This window comes from Pomacea canaliculata, linkage group LG9, assembly GCF_003073045.1.
Source record: "Pomacea canaliculata isolate SZHN2017 linkage group LG9, ASM307304v1, whole genome shotgun sequence".
In the NCBI taxonomy this organism is placed as follows: Eukaryota; Metazoa; Mollusca; class Gastropoda; order Architaenioglossa; family Ampullariidae; genus Pomacea; species Pomacea canaliculata.
Window position 1 is genome coordinate 5,227,948 of NC_037598.1, and position 16,529 is coordinate 5,244,476.

The 16,529-nt window shown below is 42.3% G+C and overlaps 1 protein-coding gene across 1 annotated transcript; it reads left to right on the forward strand.

The window, feature by feature from the left end:
• The first annotated feature begins 306 nt into the window (after positions 1-306).
• LOC112572546 lies at positions 307-15,052 on the forward strand. Its single transcript, XM_025252275.1, has 10 exons — positions 307-548; positions 4,888-5,292; positions 6,532-6,654; positions 8,111-8,156; positions 8,538-8,558; positions 8,908-8,931; positions 9,283-9,300; positions 12,326-12,376; positions 13,177-13,194; positions 14,128-15,052. Exons 1-10 carry the CDS (start codon positions 449-451, stop codon positions 14,153-14,155), a joined length of 834 nt encoding a protein of 277 aa, XP_025108060.1. The 5' UTR covers positions 307-448; the 3' UTR covers positions 14,156-15,052.
• The last annotated feature ends 1,477 nt before the right edge of the window (positions 15,053-16,529 follow it).

Consider the following 16,529-nt stretch of genomic DNA (forward strand, 5'->3'; position numbering starts at 1 on the left):
GAAGCGCACACCGTCCATGAGGCAGTCATAGTGGAAACAAATGTCTGAGGTGAACTAAATGCGACACCATCACGTCTGCCAAAGTGTGTTTGTCGTCATGTTTATTAGATCTATGTGAGAACAACATGGCGCAGTGATCTGACATAGTGCAGCGTTCACATCCGCTTGGGTCATCAAGGCCTAGAATGAATTGAAATACTGTATTTTCGTACCTCACTCAACACTAATTAGCTTACATTTCTACAGTAACCGTGAAGTGGTCCTCTCTTTTAGCTTATGATTTTGTAGGAATGAATACGTGGACTTATTTGCTGCACTACCAACGGTCACTGCACTTCCGCCGTGCTAACGCTCAGGTCCGCCATCACAGCTGTGGAGCGAGTCTGAACTGTCCTGGCCAGCATTCCATCGGCATTGGTCTCAGCCTGTGACAGCCAGTGTCCAACTGATGGCCTGTGTACTCTCCTCAAGCCTTTTCACGCGTGTGTTGGTGATCATCTGCATAATCCGTTGTGTCATGGCTTCCGAAAACCCTTACGCCAAGACATGTAAACCGATTTTACCTTCTCTTGTGTTTGTATACGTATACACAATCTGTACAACCTGCTACTCACTCTGACATTTCTTTACTCTCACTGTGCTTTGACTTATAACTTACAACACTGTCTCAGCTTCTTTTTAAATAATAATAATGATGATGTTGACTGATCATGAGGTGTTAATCTAACGGTTTAGATCTCATACACGGTCAGACTTTCGTGGTTAGATTTGGTTACTGAAGTCAATTATTTAGTTGTAACGACTGTAGAAATGATATATTGTTTAGTTTCCTGTATCACTAGATAGCATTGTGTAGCCTGGCCGGGCCTATTCACGCACCTAAACTCGACTGTCAACGGACAAGCGGTAGTTGTCTTCTCTTACTAACTGTCAGCACACAGCAAAACTCAAAACACAATAGAAACATCTAGATGTGAGCTCTGTAGTGGTGGGCATGCACCTGTCTGATGTCTGGTGTTTGTGTTTACACTGTCTTCACAACATCAACACATAACCGTCGTAACTGGCGTGTGAAAAGGTCAGGGGAGTGAGAGATATGCGGGTCCTTGAGTATGAGTGTATGCGTGCATGTGTGTGTGCATGCGTGCATGTCTTTGTGTGTGTGTGCGTGCGAGCGCGCGCCATCAACATTGTCGTGAATTATTTGTGGACAGTCGGCATAAAGATGTGCCATGCAGGCTGTGCAAAGTAGTGTAATGGCGGTGTGGGTCTGTGTGACTATGTTCCCCTACTGAGTAAAGTTTTTGCCATATATTCATTTATGCAACACAGACATGTGTGAATCCTAAAGTCTAAGCCATCCTAGAAGTTGCTTAGCCACAGATATGTCACTACCTTTTATTATGATTGTTACAGTACGTTTGGTAACGTCCCAGTCATCCGACACGTCACGGGATAGTTATTAAACTAGTCGCGAGCTCTTTGGTTTAGTGTTAGTTTACTAGTCCGGTGGATCTGTGGAAAAAGCACTAAAGACCCAGAACTAACTACAAGCTTTGTACCGCGGCCTTTTCTATAAGTTGGCTGGAATAGATTACGGAAATGAGTTTGTAAACGCGGTGTAAAGTTTAGGTTAAATGGCAGCCAAGACAGTTTCAACTTAACTTCTGAAAACCATTTTTTAAATTTCAAATAATTTAGAAACACTCACCCACCAACACACACACACCACCTCACCCCAACCTACGCACACTCACACCCACCAACACACACACAAACACCAACACACACACACACTAACACACACACACACACACACCTTCAACACCAAAGCACACTGTCGCGTACCACCCCCGGACGGCGGAGGATGCACGCCCGAAATCCGCTCGCACAGCCGGTACGAACGCGCCACCCCCTCGCTCGGCCGGAGACGGCTTGCGTACAAACCATTCGAACCCCGGGCTGAGCGCAGACCACACAACGATGACGAAGACGAAGTTTACAAAACAGACAGGTTTATTAACTAACATAAAATAACACTAATTAAAAAAAAAACCTAGCATCAAACCAATTCACAATAAAAGAGTTGCCCTGTGCACAGGCATGTTACAGTAGGCGAAGAAAACAAACAAAACAACAAGGGAAGACAAACCACCCGCACGCACTGCTGGGTGGCGAGTCAAATGTCCGCTCAAGGTGTTCGCTGGCGGCAGCCCATCCTCTCTGGCCCGCATGCCGCTACAGCGGTGACCCCCCCCCTCTCCCTCTGGACCAGCTGTCCCCCCCCCCGGTTCTCCCGTCCGGGTAGACCTTGGTCACGTGAGTCCCTGCTCGCCGGCCTCCACCCTAGGTGCTCCCTCGATGGCTAGGCCGCACGCTGGCGCAGCAGGGTCGCGCTCACGCGCTGACGAGGCGATGAAGGCGCAGGGTCGACACAATGGCGGACAGTCACACAAAAGGCAATATGCAGAAACGACGACATGGACGAACATGAAGAATGTGTAGGAAAACGTAGGGAATAAAAAAGCCTGTAGAGAAAAACAATCCATTCAATCAACAGGCGGCACTCCAAACACTGCTCAGTTTCTAATACATGTAACATCCTTGTACAAATACACATCTATGACCAGCCTGGTCACAAAACCACTTGCTCTCAAAAAATGTTCTTATACAAATACATGTATTAGTGGCTCTTAATACACAAATTCATACATCGAAAAACGGGTGCGCGCCACAAGCGACGCGACCCAGCCATCGCAAATTCTACCCTAACATTGAAAAGCAACATGTCTTCCACTTAAAACCATAAACATAGTCGTAACATATAAAAATCAGCGCATTTGCACTCCAACCGAGAATTAAGGGCTCTATAAACTAGAATAGTGTGGAACTCAAAGAAATAGACTCTACTAACCCAAAATGGCTTGTGATGATGAGAGACCAGCGCCGGCCGCTAGGGCCACGGTCCCGCACCGTCCCCCACGTCCGGCGCCGTCCGATGCTGGATGAAGACTCTCCAGAAAAGACAGAAAAACGCGCCAAGGACGCCGCGCGCGCGAAAGGAAAGAAACAAAGAAAAGGGGGGAAAAAGTCAAAGAGAGGAGGGGTTTGCTGTCCCATCCCGGAAAAAAGGATACCTGTGAAGAGCCTGCGAGCAGCTGACGCGCGACGACGACGCCGCGTGTCAGGGCTCTTGGGCTCGCGAGACGGATAGGGTTACACAGGGACCAGGTAAACCGTCCCTTGATTCTCCCCATCCGCACGCACACACCCTGCGACGGGCCAGCACAGTACGGGAGCACAACACGGACAGCAGAACAATCGCCGACACGAGACACACACACACACCAAAACACACACATACCAACACACACACACCAACACACACACATACCAACACCCACACACCCAAACACCAACACACACACATACCAACACCCACACACCCAAACACCAACACACACACGCCAACACCCACACACCTAAACACCAACACACCCAAACACCAAAACACACACACACACCAACTCACACACTAACACACACACACCAACAGTTTGTTGTTCAGTTTGCCTATACTTCTCTCACCGTTGGTTGGTTGCTTTTTTTTAGTAGGAAAGTGCTTCTACCTTGCGGCGATTTCACTCTATGGTTGGAGAAAACGACCGACGCCCAACCCTGGGAACAACGTGTCAAATAGAGTGAACCGAGACGAGATCTGAACCCTGAGCCACTGACTGCAGTGGTACCAAGCGAGTGTTCTAACTACCGGGCGCCCCTTGTCTCACCGCTGTCTGTTATCTATTCTGTTATCTGTTATCATGACTGGTCTGCGCAGAGAGTGCGGTTTATCTTGGTGTTGATGCTGCGCCTTATAAATTAGCCTGTATTATAATAATATCTGCTATCTTGCCAGGACGGTTACCGCCATAGTGTCACCGTGTTTGCAGTGTCTACGAACTTCTAACTAATGACAGTAAGCCCTTACTAATGTAAGAACTGCTAGAGACACCTTTTGTAAGGCTCCTTGCTGCTAGAGTGGTCCACCTGTCATCGCCAGCTTGACAACAATGATGTAAGGACCATGCACACTTACTAAACACTTACACAGTGGACAGGACAGCTCGGTGACTCGATGAAACAACAGGCATCATAACAATAACATTGGGTAGGACAAACTTATGATGGTTTGATAATGTCACTTCAGGAAGTGGCGCCCTCACACCAACTCACTTATGTACAGCCTTTTTGTCTGCTTTTGTGCCAGTTACTTTTGGGTTCAACCACAGATCCACCCGACTGTAGACTGATTGAGATCCCGATATCGATGAAAATATTGCTTGCCCGGGTATTTCTTGCCGTCCGGTGGGAACTTGCATGTCACGTGCCCCGAAAGTTTGCAATTTTAAAAGCATGGTCAGATTCGAACAGAGAAAATTGATATCTTTCAGCAATTTTGGCCTCCTTTGTCAGATGTAGCCTAAATATCCAATAGAATGCTACGTTTACTGAAACCCTCAATATGTTGCAAGTGAATAAAGTCAGTTAACTACCATTTCTACGATAGCAACATGAAAATGAAAAACGTTGCAGACGATATTTTGATTTCAACTCACGTGACTCCTAAAATGTGCGAACGAATAAACCTCCTCCAAAAACTAGAGCAAGTAAACAGCAAATAAAGAGTCGGCCACCTCAATACACACATACAGTGTTGACAAGACTTGTGTGTTTGATATTAGGCCAAGTGTTAGAAATTGTGTTAGTACCTACTAACAAGTAATTACGTAGTATATTATGTTTGCACATCCTATTCATTTCTTGTCAATTTTGAAATCCACAAGAGAAACTGTTGATGATGATTATTGTTTATCTTATTTTTTTCAGATTTTTATCCCGAGAACTTTACACTTGACTGTGATACTAATAAATATTACGTAAGCGAGACAATTCAACAACGGTCGTGTACTATAGACACCGCATTATTGACCAACTATAAATGCACACAGAAAGGGGGCTCGACTTTACGATTTGTTACAAAGAAAAATCAGAATAGAATACTTTGCCGTTGCAGTAACTTTGAGGCACCAGACAAATGTGAGAATGTAAAATTAAGTGGAATTGGCGACATTCGATGTAAAGTCAATGGTAAAATAATAGAATTTACTTGCTATTTCAACGGAAGTAAAGAATACCAAAGAGAACAAATCTATTGTATGGCATCATGCGATGCGACAATCAACAACAAGGTTGTATCGTGGTTCATTACAAACTCAACATGTCCATTTTACGGTAAGCTGCTATACTATTTTGTAGAGAAGACTCTCCCACACACTAACTCTCTCACTCACTCACCTCACTCTTCCCCTTTGTGTGCGAGATCACTGCATTCCTTGTCTGTCGTCAGTAAATGTTGGAGACCAGACACAGACACGACTGTCAGCGACTGTCAGACACTGTACATCGTATGTCATGGCAGCACCTGTCGACACTGCGTTGTCTCTGATTATCATAGTTCAGCTAATATTCTGGAGAATTGAGATGATTGATATTATACACACGTGACTCGGTCTATGATTGATATTATATAAACAAGCGACGTGGTATATGATTGGAACTCAGTATTAAGTTGTCTTGAGGCCTTAGCTTCGTAACTTTCACAGTTTTGCAGGAAGAGCTAGAGGTAAAGTTACATACACAGCTTTAGTACGATGAAAAGCTTCTAATCGAGATTAGATATGCAGAAATAAGGTAGAGGCATGTAGAAATAAGGTAGAGGCATGCAGAAATAAGGTAGAGGCATGTAGAAATAAGGTAGAGGCATGTAGAAATGAGGTAGATACATGTAGAAATGAGGTAGAGGCATGTAGAAATAAGGTAGTGACATGTAGAAATAAGGTAGAGACATGTAGAAATGAGGTAGATACATGTAGAAATAAGGTAGTGACATGTAGAAATGAGGTAGTGGCATGGTGAACTAAGGAAGAGGTCTGTAGAAATAATGTAAAGTCATTCAGGTTTACTACGTTGAAATGCTAGAGGGAAGGTTGGGCACTGTCTTTTGCGAGAGTGAGAAGGGAAAAGCAAGACTGACATACAGTTGAAAGGTCGTGTAATGACTGACTACAATCAGACAATTAGCACACGCTCGTTGACTGGCTACGTGGTGAAAAGGCTCAAGTCTTAGCTGCTGTTTGGCGACAAAAAACAGACGACAAGTACAGTCGGTTGTGTTACCTTAGAATTGGTAGATACTATTGTGTTTTTACTAAGGTGTAGGCCAGAGGTATAAAAGTGCTGTTTGTAATCAAGTGAAGCATTCTTTTGAGATTAAGATTTTGTAAATGGAAAAGAGAGAGAATAATACAAGTTAATATGCAGAAAGTAAACGTGTAACAAATGTTTAATGCTGTTGACTATTAGACATCACTATTGCTAGACTGAACATCTCTCAGAAATCATTTTCTCGATCAAATGTAAGTATCCGGAATATCAGCTAATAAAGTTTATTATTAATCTCAATCTTCAAAGAAGGACCACCTACCTTAGAACCACCTACCACCGCTGCACCAACAACTACTGCAGCACCACCAGAGAAAGAATTCCCCATATGGGCTGCGGTCGTCATTGCACTTGGCATTGCCTTATTGGTTGGTGAGTAATACCATGTCTCTGTTAAATAATACGTCAACATCACAGGGCACGTGCTGGTTCTGCAATATTTGTGTGTCTTCTTTTCATAATGGAAGGAACTAAAATGAGGCCCTTGAGGAAAGAGTATCAACAGCCACTCAGTTGTTTCTTGTCTCAGTTTTTAAACTGGAGATGGATGCCATTGAATGTTAGTGTAGCACTCCAGAAGTGTACTGAGTTATGTAATATTTAGTAGAGAGTCGGCGTCGAACGGCCCAGGACTGCCCCTCCCCCACCCCGGCGGCTTACGTAATAACCGGCCTGGAGCTGACCACCCGTGGGTACTGTGTCATTGTTACATCACAATTTACGCAGGTGCCTGAGCCACTTAGGGAAACAATGACAAGACAGGGGTGTCCAGTGGCTCCACGTGGGCTGGGAGAGGGGGTGGATGGTCCTGGAATGTTCGACGGTAGGGAGTATAAATAGCCTAGCTTTACAGTGGAGGAGGCCTCTTTTGATTTGGAATTAAGAGTGAGAGAGGAGGCAGGCCAGCCGCCGAGAAAAGAGTTGAATAAAGAAACTTCAGCTGAGAATTCCATCTTGTGTTCTTCATGTACAACGTAGCCCAACCCTACGTAGCCATTTTGACGTGTTGGTTACATTAACTCCCACGCACGTACGCACGCACTCCTCGGAGACAACAGAAGGATGAGTGTACGGGCTTACAATGCTCACCACGTGCCTGTCTGAAATAAGGGTGAGCAGGTCCTACATGGAATGACCAGTCCTGCCAGCTGCTCCTCTGTCCACCTCAGCGTCGACCTCTCCATACGCAACCTACGGATCTGATCGCAGGGAGCAGCAGCGAACTGTAAGACCTTACAAGCGGACTGACAGACACGTGTAGAAAATATCAGACCAGCACTGGCAAGAGCAATGCCGTGGTCAACGGCAAAGACAAAGTAGAAAGTGATCTGTAAAACGACTACATTAAAACAGCAGAAGAAATGTGAATATTAATGATAAATAAAGTTAGACAGAAACCGAATAACTAAAATAATACAGAAAAGGTAGAATAATCTACCATTGTCACAAGAGTGGCAAACATCGAAACTTGACTGAATAATTTACAATGTCTGTATGTCAAAGGATATAGATGTATCGCTCACAGGCTGAGCCAATAGTGTAGACACGGATCTACATCAAGAGTTTGTAAGTCCTTGTCTTTAGGTAAGCATCAGTAAAAGAGAGGAAAACAAAATCCACACAACAGCCAATCGGACCCTCAAGTCACACAAAAGTGCAGAACACGCTAATGAGGGTTAACAGGACATGTTGTTGCTGCTCATGATGATAATGATGAAGGTGTGAATATTCAAGCTAGCTTGATGATAAAACTTAACAAGAAATTGTGAATCTGAGAACAAAAGTGCCTCAATCTATCAATCATATTTTAAACTTTGGTATCTTGCAGCATTGTTGCTGTTCCTAGTGTGGAGAAAACGTCGGCAGGCCCAACGGTAAATATTTTTGTGATAACTTATCAGTCAGAAAAAAGAGATAGAGTGATTTAGATATGTGTAAATAAATTATTACTTTCGTTGAAACATCTTATTATTCTTGAGGAGAAGGACGTTCTGAGATGAAGAAAGAAAGATAATTAAATTTGATAAATTTACAAACATTGGGGACATGGGTCATGACACTCGTGCTCGCCATTTCTTGCAAACACGTCCTTATGTGTTTCTCATGCTTTCTTCCGCACAAACACAAACTAAGCCTGGTTCCGCTCCCAAGCTAAACTCTAGGAATTACTTTTACAGCTTTTAGCACTTTTTACATAAATATCTCCCTTACATAAATATCATTGTCTAAACTTGGCTTACCTTTTCCTACTGCAGTCTCGCACAAGATGCAGAAGGGTAAGTAAATGCTTTCTGAATACCTTGAACAGTTTATGACCACAGACAGACATGCCAACGCACTTGAAAGTACATAAGAATTGTAGGACTAATACACCGGACTGACAAAGTGGCAGAGCCAGTGTTACAGACATGTATTTCACTGACTTAATGTCTAAAATGATTTTCCAACAATCAGACACACTTTTTAATCATATTCATTAACGTTCTGTCACAATGCTTTTACTTTATAACACAACAGAGTATTTAAAGAAATCTTGTCTTATTCCTGATGAAATGCTTGTAAAGCGACCTGAATATACAAGGCAGATATTATTGTCTTAACCTGACATTACTTTTCCTACTGCAGAGGAAATACCGGAAATCCAGAGGGGTAAGTAAATATTTACTGTATACCTTGAACAGTTTATCTTCTGATATCAGACAAACATGCTTACAAACATGACAGTAGAGAAGTGTTGGAGGACTAATCCACTAAGGTAACAAAGCAACAGAAAGAATACTCCTTGTGTAGGAGAACTGATAATCACTGGCGATTTGATATTTATATGTAAAGATATTATTTTCACACTTCTCAGTTTCTGTGACAGTGCTTTACCTTAAAATGAAATAAATTATCTGCGTATGTTAATCGAGTATCATTTCTTGTAAAATGCTTCGGAAATTACCTTAAGTTAGAATATTGACAATATTGTCTTAACTTGGGATTCCTTTCTTACTGCAGAGAAGAAGCTGAAGGAGGGTAAGTAAATATTGTATACCTTCAACAGTGCACTACATTTTCTGACGACAGATCGAAGTGCTAACTTGAAAGTAGAGAAGAATTGTAGGACTAATACACCTTCCTAACAAAACGACAGAAAGACAGTGTAGGAGAAATATAGTTTACCGGTGACTTGATATTTGTGACCCTCCACGACGGCATTAGTCTTAATTAACTCAATCGCTACGGGGTTGGGGGGGTTCAACGAGGTCAAATTCCCCTCGTCCGCACGGAAATTCACCAATTTCAAAAAATCATAAAAAAATAACTGTAAGAGTTAAAAAAAAATTAAAATAATAATAATAAGAGGTCAAACTGCGTGAAACAAAAATGTTGACATCTGAATCCTGCATGAACAGTCACTTATTAGGTATTCCAAAGAAAATTAGGTAGGTGTAATAGAATTTTTAAAAAAAGACAAACATATGAGAAAATTCTAAGAAAATTCTATCTTTCGTTAGTCGGGTGCGTCGTCTAATCCTTTACCTCGCGTTGTGATCTTTTTAACCTATCCTTATCCACTACGCACCCGAACTCAGCCGACCTTGGAGTCCACAAAAGACCCGGTGCTTTACTTTCTCTCAGACTAAAGTGTATTTTCTTCGGTGCATCAACTCCGCCGGACCTTCACGTGTGTTCTTTCTCTGCTGCTGTGTCACGACTACTACATGGACAATACACAGAACTCACTCACGCAAGTGATACGCAGTCACACAACGGAGACCTACGTACGACACACTAGCACTCTTTCGCACTGACACGCTCACACAGGTATTTCAGATTTTTTTTTACATTATTTACACATACAACCACTGTATCTATCTTAACCTACCTACCAAGCCTGTCAAACCTAACACCTAACTCCCTGGGGTGGGGAAAAGAGAGACTGAGTGGCACCAGCTATTTCCAGCGGACCAGAGCGCCTTGCGGTATTAAGGTACTTCTCGCGAACTCAGTCTTAAAGCTTTACTTACTGCTATACAAGCAGGACCAGTTTCTGTGCCGAGAAAAAGGTGCGAGCGCTGCTTCTCGCCCTCTGTTTGTACAGGACACATTGGGCACTACGTCACCCGCTGTTGCTGTCCGTCTCGCGCGACCACGCGTGGGGTGGGAGGGGATGCGGCGTGGAGGGACTATTTTCTTCAGAACGGTTGTTTTGTAACAGTTTTGTGCTCGAGACCCCCAAAGGCGATAGGGTCAATTTTGTACAGTTTGACTTTTCTTTAATAATGGATTCCTTGGTTATTAAACTATCAGGAAAATACACTGCTATGGTAAAATAAAAGTTAAAAATCGACTTAAAATACGTTTTAATCGAGGTACCCTACTGCAGTCAGTACCGATTTCAGACGAAATTAAAACGCTGTTTCGATTCTGTTTCCCTGTTATAACCCCATCGTGTTACACCATGCCAGAAAGACCGGAGTCTTTCTGTTGAACTTCTTTAAAGAACGATTCAAATATTAACCGGTCAAAAGATTGGTCTGTACAAGTTTAAGAGTAAACAAACCCGGTCGGCGTCACGACCAACATTCGGACATGCGCATTCTTTCCAATAACAAAACACGAGATCACTTCAGGTTGGGACGTGCAAGTAGTTATTATACACGAAAACTTCAAAAATACATAGCAATACATGAAACTTGAAAATAAAGCAGTTTAAACCATACACGTCCCCTCGTACACAACGATATCAGCGTGACAATAGCATCCACCAAATATTATTAGACGCAGATACTAAGACTGCAAACAGGCTGGTCTACGGCAGTTTCCACAACTACAGACTTAAATCCACAAAGACTACCTACACACGTCGATTTGAAGGAATTCGCAATGATAAGTCTCTTAGAGCACTTTTGTAAGCCACAAGAAAAGTCCACGTGCTCATGAATATTCAGCAACACACTCACACAAAAGTCCTACAAATCCGTGTCAACCATCTTACTCTCCCTCTGTCGATGACGGTGAAGAGTTACAATTGGGGTACGAAACCTTCCCCCCACCCCCTTCTCTACTGGTGGAACTTAAAAAAAAGAAAAGTCTGACTTTGCGTTATGCCGACACCAGCGGAAAATCGTCGGTGTCCTCGACACTCCAATCGCTGCACGGATTTAAAGACGACAGCGGCGGCCCTCCCCGTAGTCGGTGGGTTGTCGTCACTGACAGGTACGAGGGTTGCTCTACACTCTCCGAGGCTTGGATGGGATGCTTTCCGCCTTATCGCCGGCTCTGCTTGTTCTTTCCCAGGAACCTCTCGTCCACTCGGCGATATCCACCGCTCGCAGTAGCAGAATCGGCGTGGAACCTTCAGCAAACCTACGTCAGCTGCTAACCACAGCAGCAGCAGTTCTACTGAGGTAGCAGTCCCAAACACAGCAGCAGCAGCGGCTCCGCAGCAAAAGCAGCAACAGCGAGTCAGTGACATAAATTCACTGAAATCCACAAAATCCACAAATAACAGCCGCCGCTCGATCGATAGCCCCTCGGTAGCTCGATAGATCGATCCTCGCTGGCCGCTGCGGTCACCCCAGTCACACTACACCAGGTGTGAGCACTGCCCGAGCCCCTCCACCCCCTTACCGTCACAGTCGGCCATCTTGACCCTAACCTTTGAACCCGCTTTTCTCAAAATGGCCGCCATCGTACTTTCACACTTCAAACCTTCATAACTCACTCAGTTTTAGGGCTAGAGGAACAACGTTGGTATGAAAAGAAAGTTCAGAACCTGTACTTTTTAAAATATGCAATAGTCAAATCTCAAATTTCCGACTTAAGACTCATTTCGTCGTGGAGGGTCACATTTACTGTATACTTATATGGTATTTATATTTCAAGACATCTGTTCACACTTCTTAGTTTATGTGACAATGCTTTTACATTAAAGTGGAATACATTATCTGCGTATGGAAAGCTAATATCATTCCTTGTAAAATGCATCTGAAATTACTTTCATTTACCATATTGATAACATTGTCTTAACTTGCGATTTCTTTTCCTACTGCAGAGACAATGACGCAGAAGAGGAGGAAGCCACAAATGCCGAAAGCGCCGAAAAGTAAGTAATTAGTGTAAATCTTGAATAGTTTATGACATCGTCTGACGACAGATCCAACTGCTAACAAAGTTAAAGGTAGAGAAGAATGGTAGGACTGATACAACTTCCTAAGAAAACGACAGACAGTGTGAGAGAAATGTAGTTCACTGGCGACTTTAATGTTAGTACGTGTAAGACAGGACACACCCCTCAAGGGAAGCTGCTGAAGACAAAGCACATTATTTAGTTGGAAAGTAGCGACATAAACGCTCCCTGTGACAATGGAGCACAGTTTTGATGATCTCAAGAAAATTTATTCAAAGTAAAGTTTGCTTTTAAAAATGTCAGGTGCTTGCAAAACTGAGGTACGAGTATAGATAAGGAAACAAATAAAGCTTCCCATGTCACAGACCATCATAACCCGTCGTCACCATTTCCAAATCATACCCTCTGGTTGCCAATAGAAACAACTAGTCTCCAAGAAGAAATCTTTCTCCAAGTCTTTTAATCAGTTGCGATGCCACTGAGTGTGGTTGTGTAACTGACTGTTTGACTTTTTTTATTTTATCTTTTTAGTCTATTATTTATGAGAGCTTCCAAGAAAAAGAAATTTCCGTCTTTGTTAAGGAGAGAAACAAAAAATAGAGATGCGTTGTGCTGTTCTTACAGTTTTATCGGAGCTGTCGTAAATTTAAATACCTATTAAAATGTACATCAACTGTGCTGTTCTCCTCTCTTCATGAGAAGCTAAGGCATTTTACTTCATATTTCAACGTTTATGTTTTTGAAGAAAGCGTGAATGTTTATATCTGCTGTTGCAGGTCAGAAGACGCAGAGGGGTAAGTGGACATTACTAGTCAGAAAATATGACTTTCAAACCGACATGTATTTGAAAACAGAGAGATGGTGGGACTGACAGAAGGGTAAAGAGATGGAGGGTCAAACGTCTACATGACCATTTCATGATGTCCATTGGACTGACAGACGGAAAGGCGCACCAAAGACTCGATATCATGTATTTGGGCTTAGCAAACAGATGTGTATACAGAGACAGGGGATATGTCTGGTAGATGTGTATGGAGACACAGAGACAGGGGATATGTCTGGTAGATGTGTATGGAGACACAGAGACACTGTCTTACAGAACTGTCTTGTTTTAAATGCAGACTTTTTTAAAAACCTCATCGCACACGTCTAAAAGTTGGGTAGCTGCTTAAAAGTTTGTGAGTTACAAACCAACGAAGTAGGTTCCCGTGTAGAAGACAACAAAATCCAGGAAAACAAGACACGTTGTCTATTGAAGGCAACATTTGATGTTTTCACTTTCGACTTTACCTGTGCTGCACTGTTTTTACCTTTCTTGTCCTTCTAAGAAATAATTACAATTTAGGTATAATTTAAACCTTAGAGCAGTGGTTCTCAAAGTGTGGTCCGCGGACATAGGTCAGGTGGTCCGCGGCTGACAGTCGTCATATGTCAGCAAAGTGATGTTTAAGGTGATGCATTCCTCGCAGTAACATTTTAATTACAAATAACGAGGTCTTTTTGTGTCAACTTATTACTATACTACGGTCACAGAAGGACATTTAGTTTTGAATTGTAATGAAACAAATGCGGAAATTTAAATTTGAAATTCATAGTACAGACTGATTTTTAGGCCTTGGTGGTCCGCCATAATTTTTACTTCAGTAAAGTGGTCCGCGGTCCGAAATACTTTGAGAACCACTGCCTTAGAGAACTACTTGAAACCCTGAATTTATTCTTTCCTGCAGTGGAGAAGAAGCGCCAGAGGAGCAGTAAAGAACCGGATTTATAACAAAACATCGCAAAAAAACGCTGTGACCAGAAGTGAGGGAGCAACTCCATCAGCAAAGGAGAACAGAACTTTCATAATTACTGATTTGTTTACACGTACACTTGATTACGAGTTACCAGCATGTCGTAAGAGGATGATAGCACAGGCAACAACAAAATCTAGTATTTAAACATCAAAGGGTAGGTCTGAGCGATGTCTTTATTGTTTAGCTTGGTCTCAGTGAAAACATCTGTATTGTTTAGCTAATGCTCCATGATAACATCTGTATTGTTTAGCTAATGCTCCATGATAACATCTGCATTGTTTAACTACATCTCAATGCTAAAGTCTTTATAGTTTAACTCGATCTTAGTGGTGGAGAGCGTAGTCTGTTATTGGAATACATCAATGCCGCAATTAGTGTCAAAGCATCACTAAACTTTAGAAAATGTGACAAGTAAACCTGGATGCGGATGAAAGAAAGTTTTTTACATAGGGTTGTAAGCAAAACAAAGTAATCCGCAAAAGAATGCCTTTTGTTAAAATTGTGATATGCGTCAAAAATCTACAACCGTACCGCTCTGGCTGTAATCATAGGGAGGGAAACATAACTCCTCTAGAAAGGTGAGACAATATTCTCACTACTGTACCTGTATATCAGTTTTACTGTTATACTAATACACTCCTATTTCAGAGATACTTGTATAACTTAAGGTTATACTAGCATATTTATTAACTAAAGGTACACTGTATACACATTCCTGGCTTATATAGCCATACACTATATTGTTGATCAACTCCTGTTATGCAATTTACAAATGACTTCTGTATACCACACGGCGTAGGCCAGTGTCAGAGAGCTCAAGAGTCTTTGATATTAAAGTATACAGAAAGTCCACAAATATTCTCAGTGTCATTGATGACTTTCCACAAACGTGTTGCCAGCAGGTGTAGTAGTGTTCAACCAGTAGCACCACGTGACCACCAAGACAAACGTTCTCAAACAGAACACACGTGTGCACTCAGAACACATTATCTTCATAACACGCTTCTCGTATAAGATTCAGGTCTTAAAGGCCAACACCACACTGAGCGACAATCGCTTGAAATAAAGCACAGATATTACAAAACATAGTCCGGGGGATGAGGCTCGTGAACTCACAGGGTTCAGATCCCGTCTCGGGACACGCTCTGTATGTGTCACCTGTCCGCGGGACTGGCGTCGGGAGATAGCTCCGGGTCCTCTGATTTCCTCATCCCTTCCTGTCCCTCTCTCTAGTTTGAAATTGCCTCAAGGTGGAAGCACTTTCCTGTTGAAAGAGATACTCAAGGCTTGTGATAAAGCTGTGGCGACGGTCAAACGTTTCAAGAATTTATTTAGTTACATTTACAGAGCACGAGAGCAATACAAGAGAATACAAGAGAGGATTCGTTTCTCACTTAATTACCCCTTACTTCTCACTTAATTACGATGAGTGTAGCAAGGACTATTACAAGCGATGACATAAACTGATTGTAAGATCTTGAAGTGAAATAATACCATAATCTTACCGACAGGACCCTTCAGATAGTTGTTTTGCGTCTTTCCTGTCTGACTACAGTTTCAGCAGAGTGGTTAGCACTTTAGTCGGGAGAAAGCGAACACACTTAACACTTATGTGCTCCTAAACTAATTCTCTTTCAAATATCTGTTTAATATATTTGACATTAATATTTCAATTCTTTAAAATTTCTCGCTTTTGCTCTTGTGTGTATGTGCGTGTGTGAGAGAGAGAGAGAGAAGGGGAGAGGGAGAGATAAAGAGGGAGTAGGAAGCAGAAGAGAATAGAACTAAAACTGAACTGTACTCAGTTACAGTACCTATATTCAGAAAAAAATACTTTTTGTTTTAAGAAATTTAAAGTTAAATACTTTTACTTTGAATAACTTGAAAACATTATGAATACATATTCTCATTCTATTCCTGAGGACAGTTAAAAGTATATACTATATAGGATACAGGTGTCAAGACTGGTTCAAGTTAGTTCAATAGTATAAAGCTAGGTTTTTGTTTAGGGTTACGTTTAGAAAGAGACTACGGCATGGCATCGTGAGCTTTACACTCACCACCGGCCTAAACACATGGCTCATCAAGCAGACATAACAAACACACACATGGAACAGTAATCGCTGAATTACTAACGAACTTTGCGATCAGCAATAGGATTGATAAAATTGATTTTATTTCATCCAGCTGTACATGAAGGTGGGAAGGAGGTATCGGCCCTATTTCTAATGCTGTTGGTGCATTAAGGTGGTCATCAATCACCTGTCAATCACTCAAGATCAAACGCTCTTCATTGAAGTCAATCTACTTCGTCTCTATGATGACAAAGAAAT

Excerpts from the sequence above, each read along its gene's own strand:
- LOC112572546 (XM_025252275.1), top strand. The coding sequence starts at position 449 with ATGGCCTGTGTACTCTCCTCAAGCCTTTTCACGCGTGTGTTGGTGATC. Across the intron at positions 8,157-8,537 it reads AAACGTCGGCAGGCCCAACG|TCTCGCACAAGATGCAGAAG; the intron begins GTAAATATTTTT and ends TTCCTACTGCAG. Across the intron at positions 8,559-8,907 it reads CTCGCACAAGATGCAGAAGG|AGGAAATACCGGAAATCCAG; the intron begins GTAAGTAAATGC and ends TTCCTACTGCAG.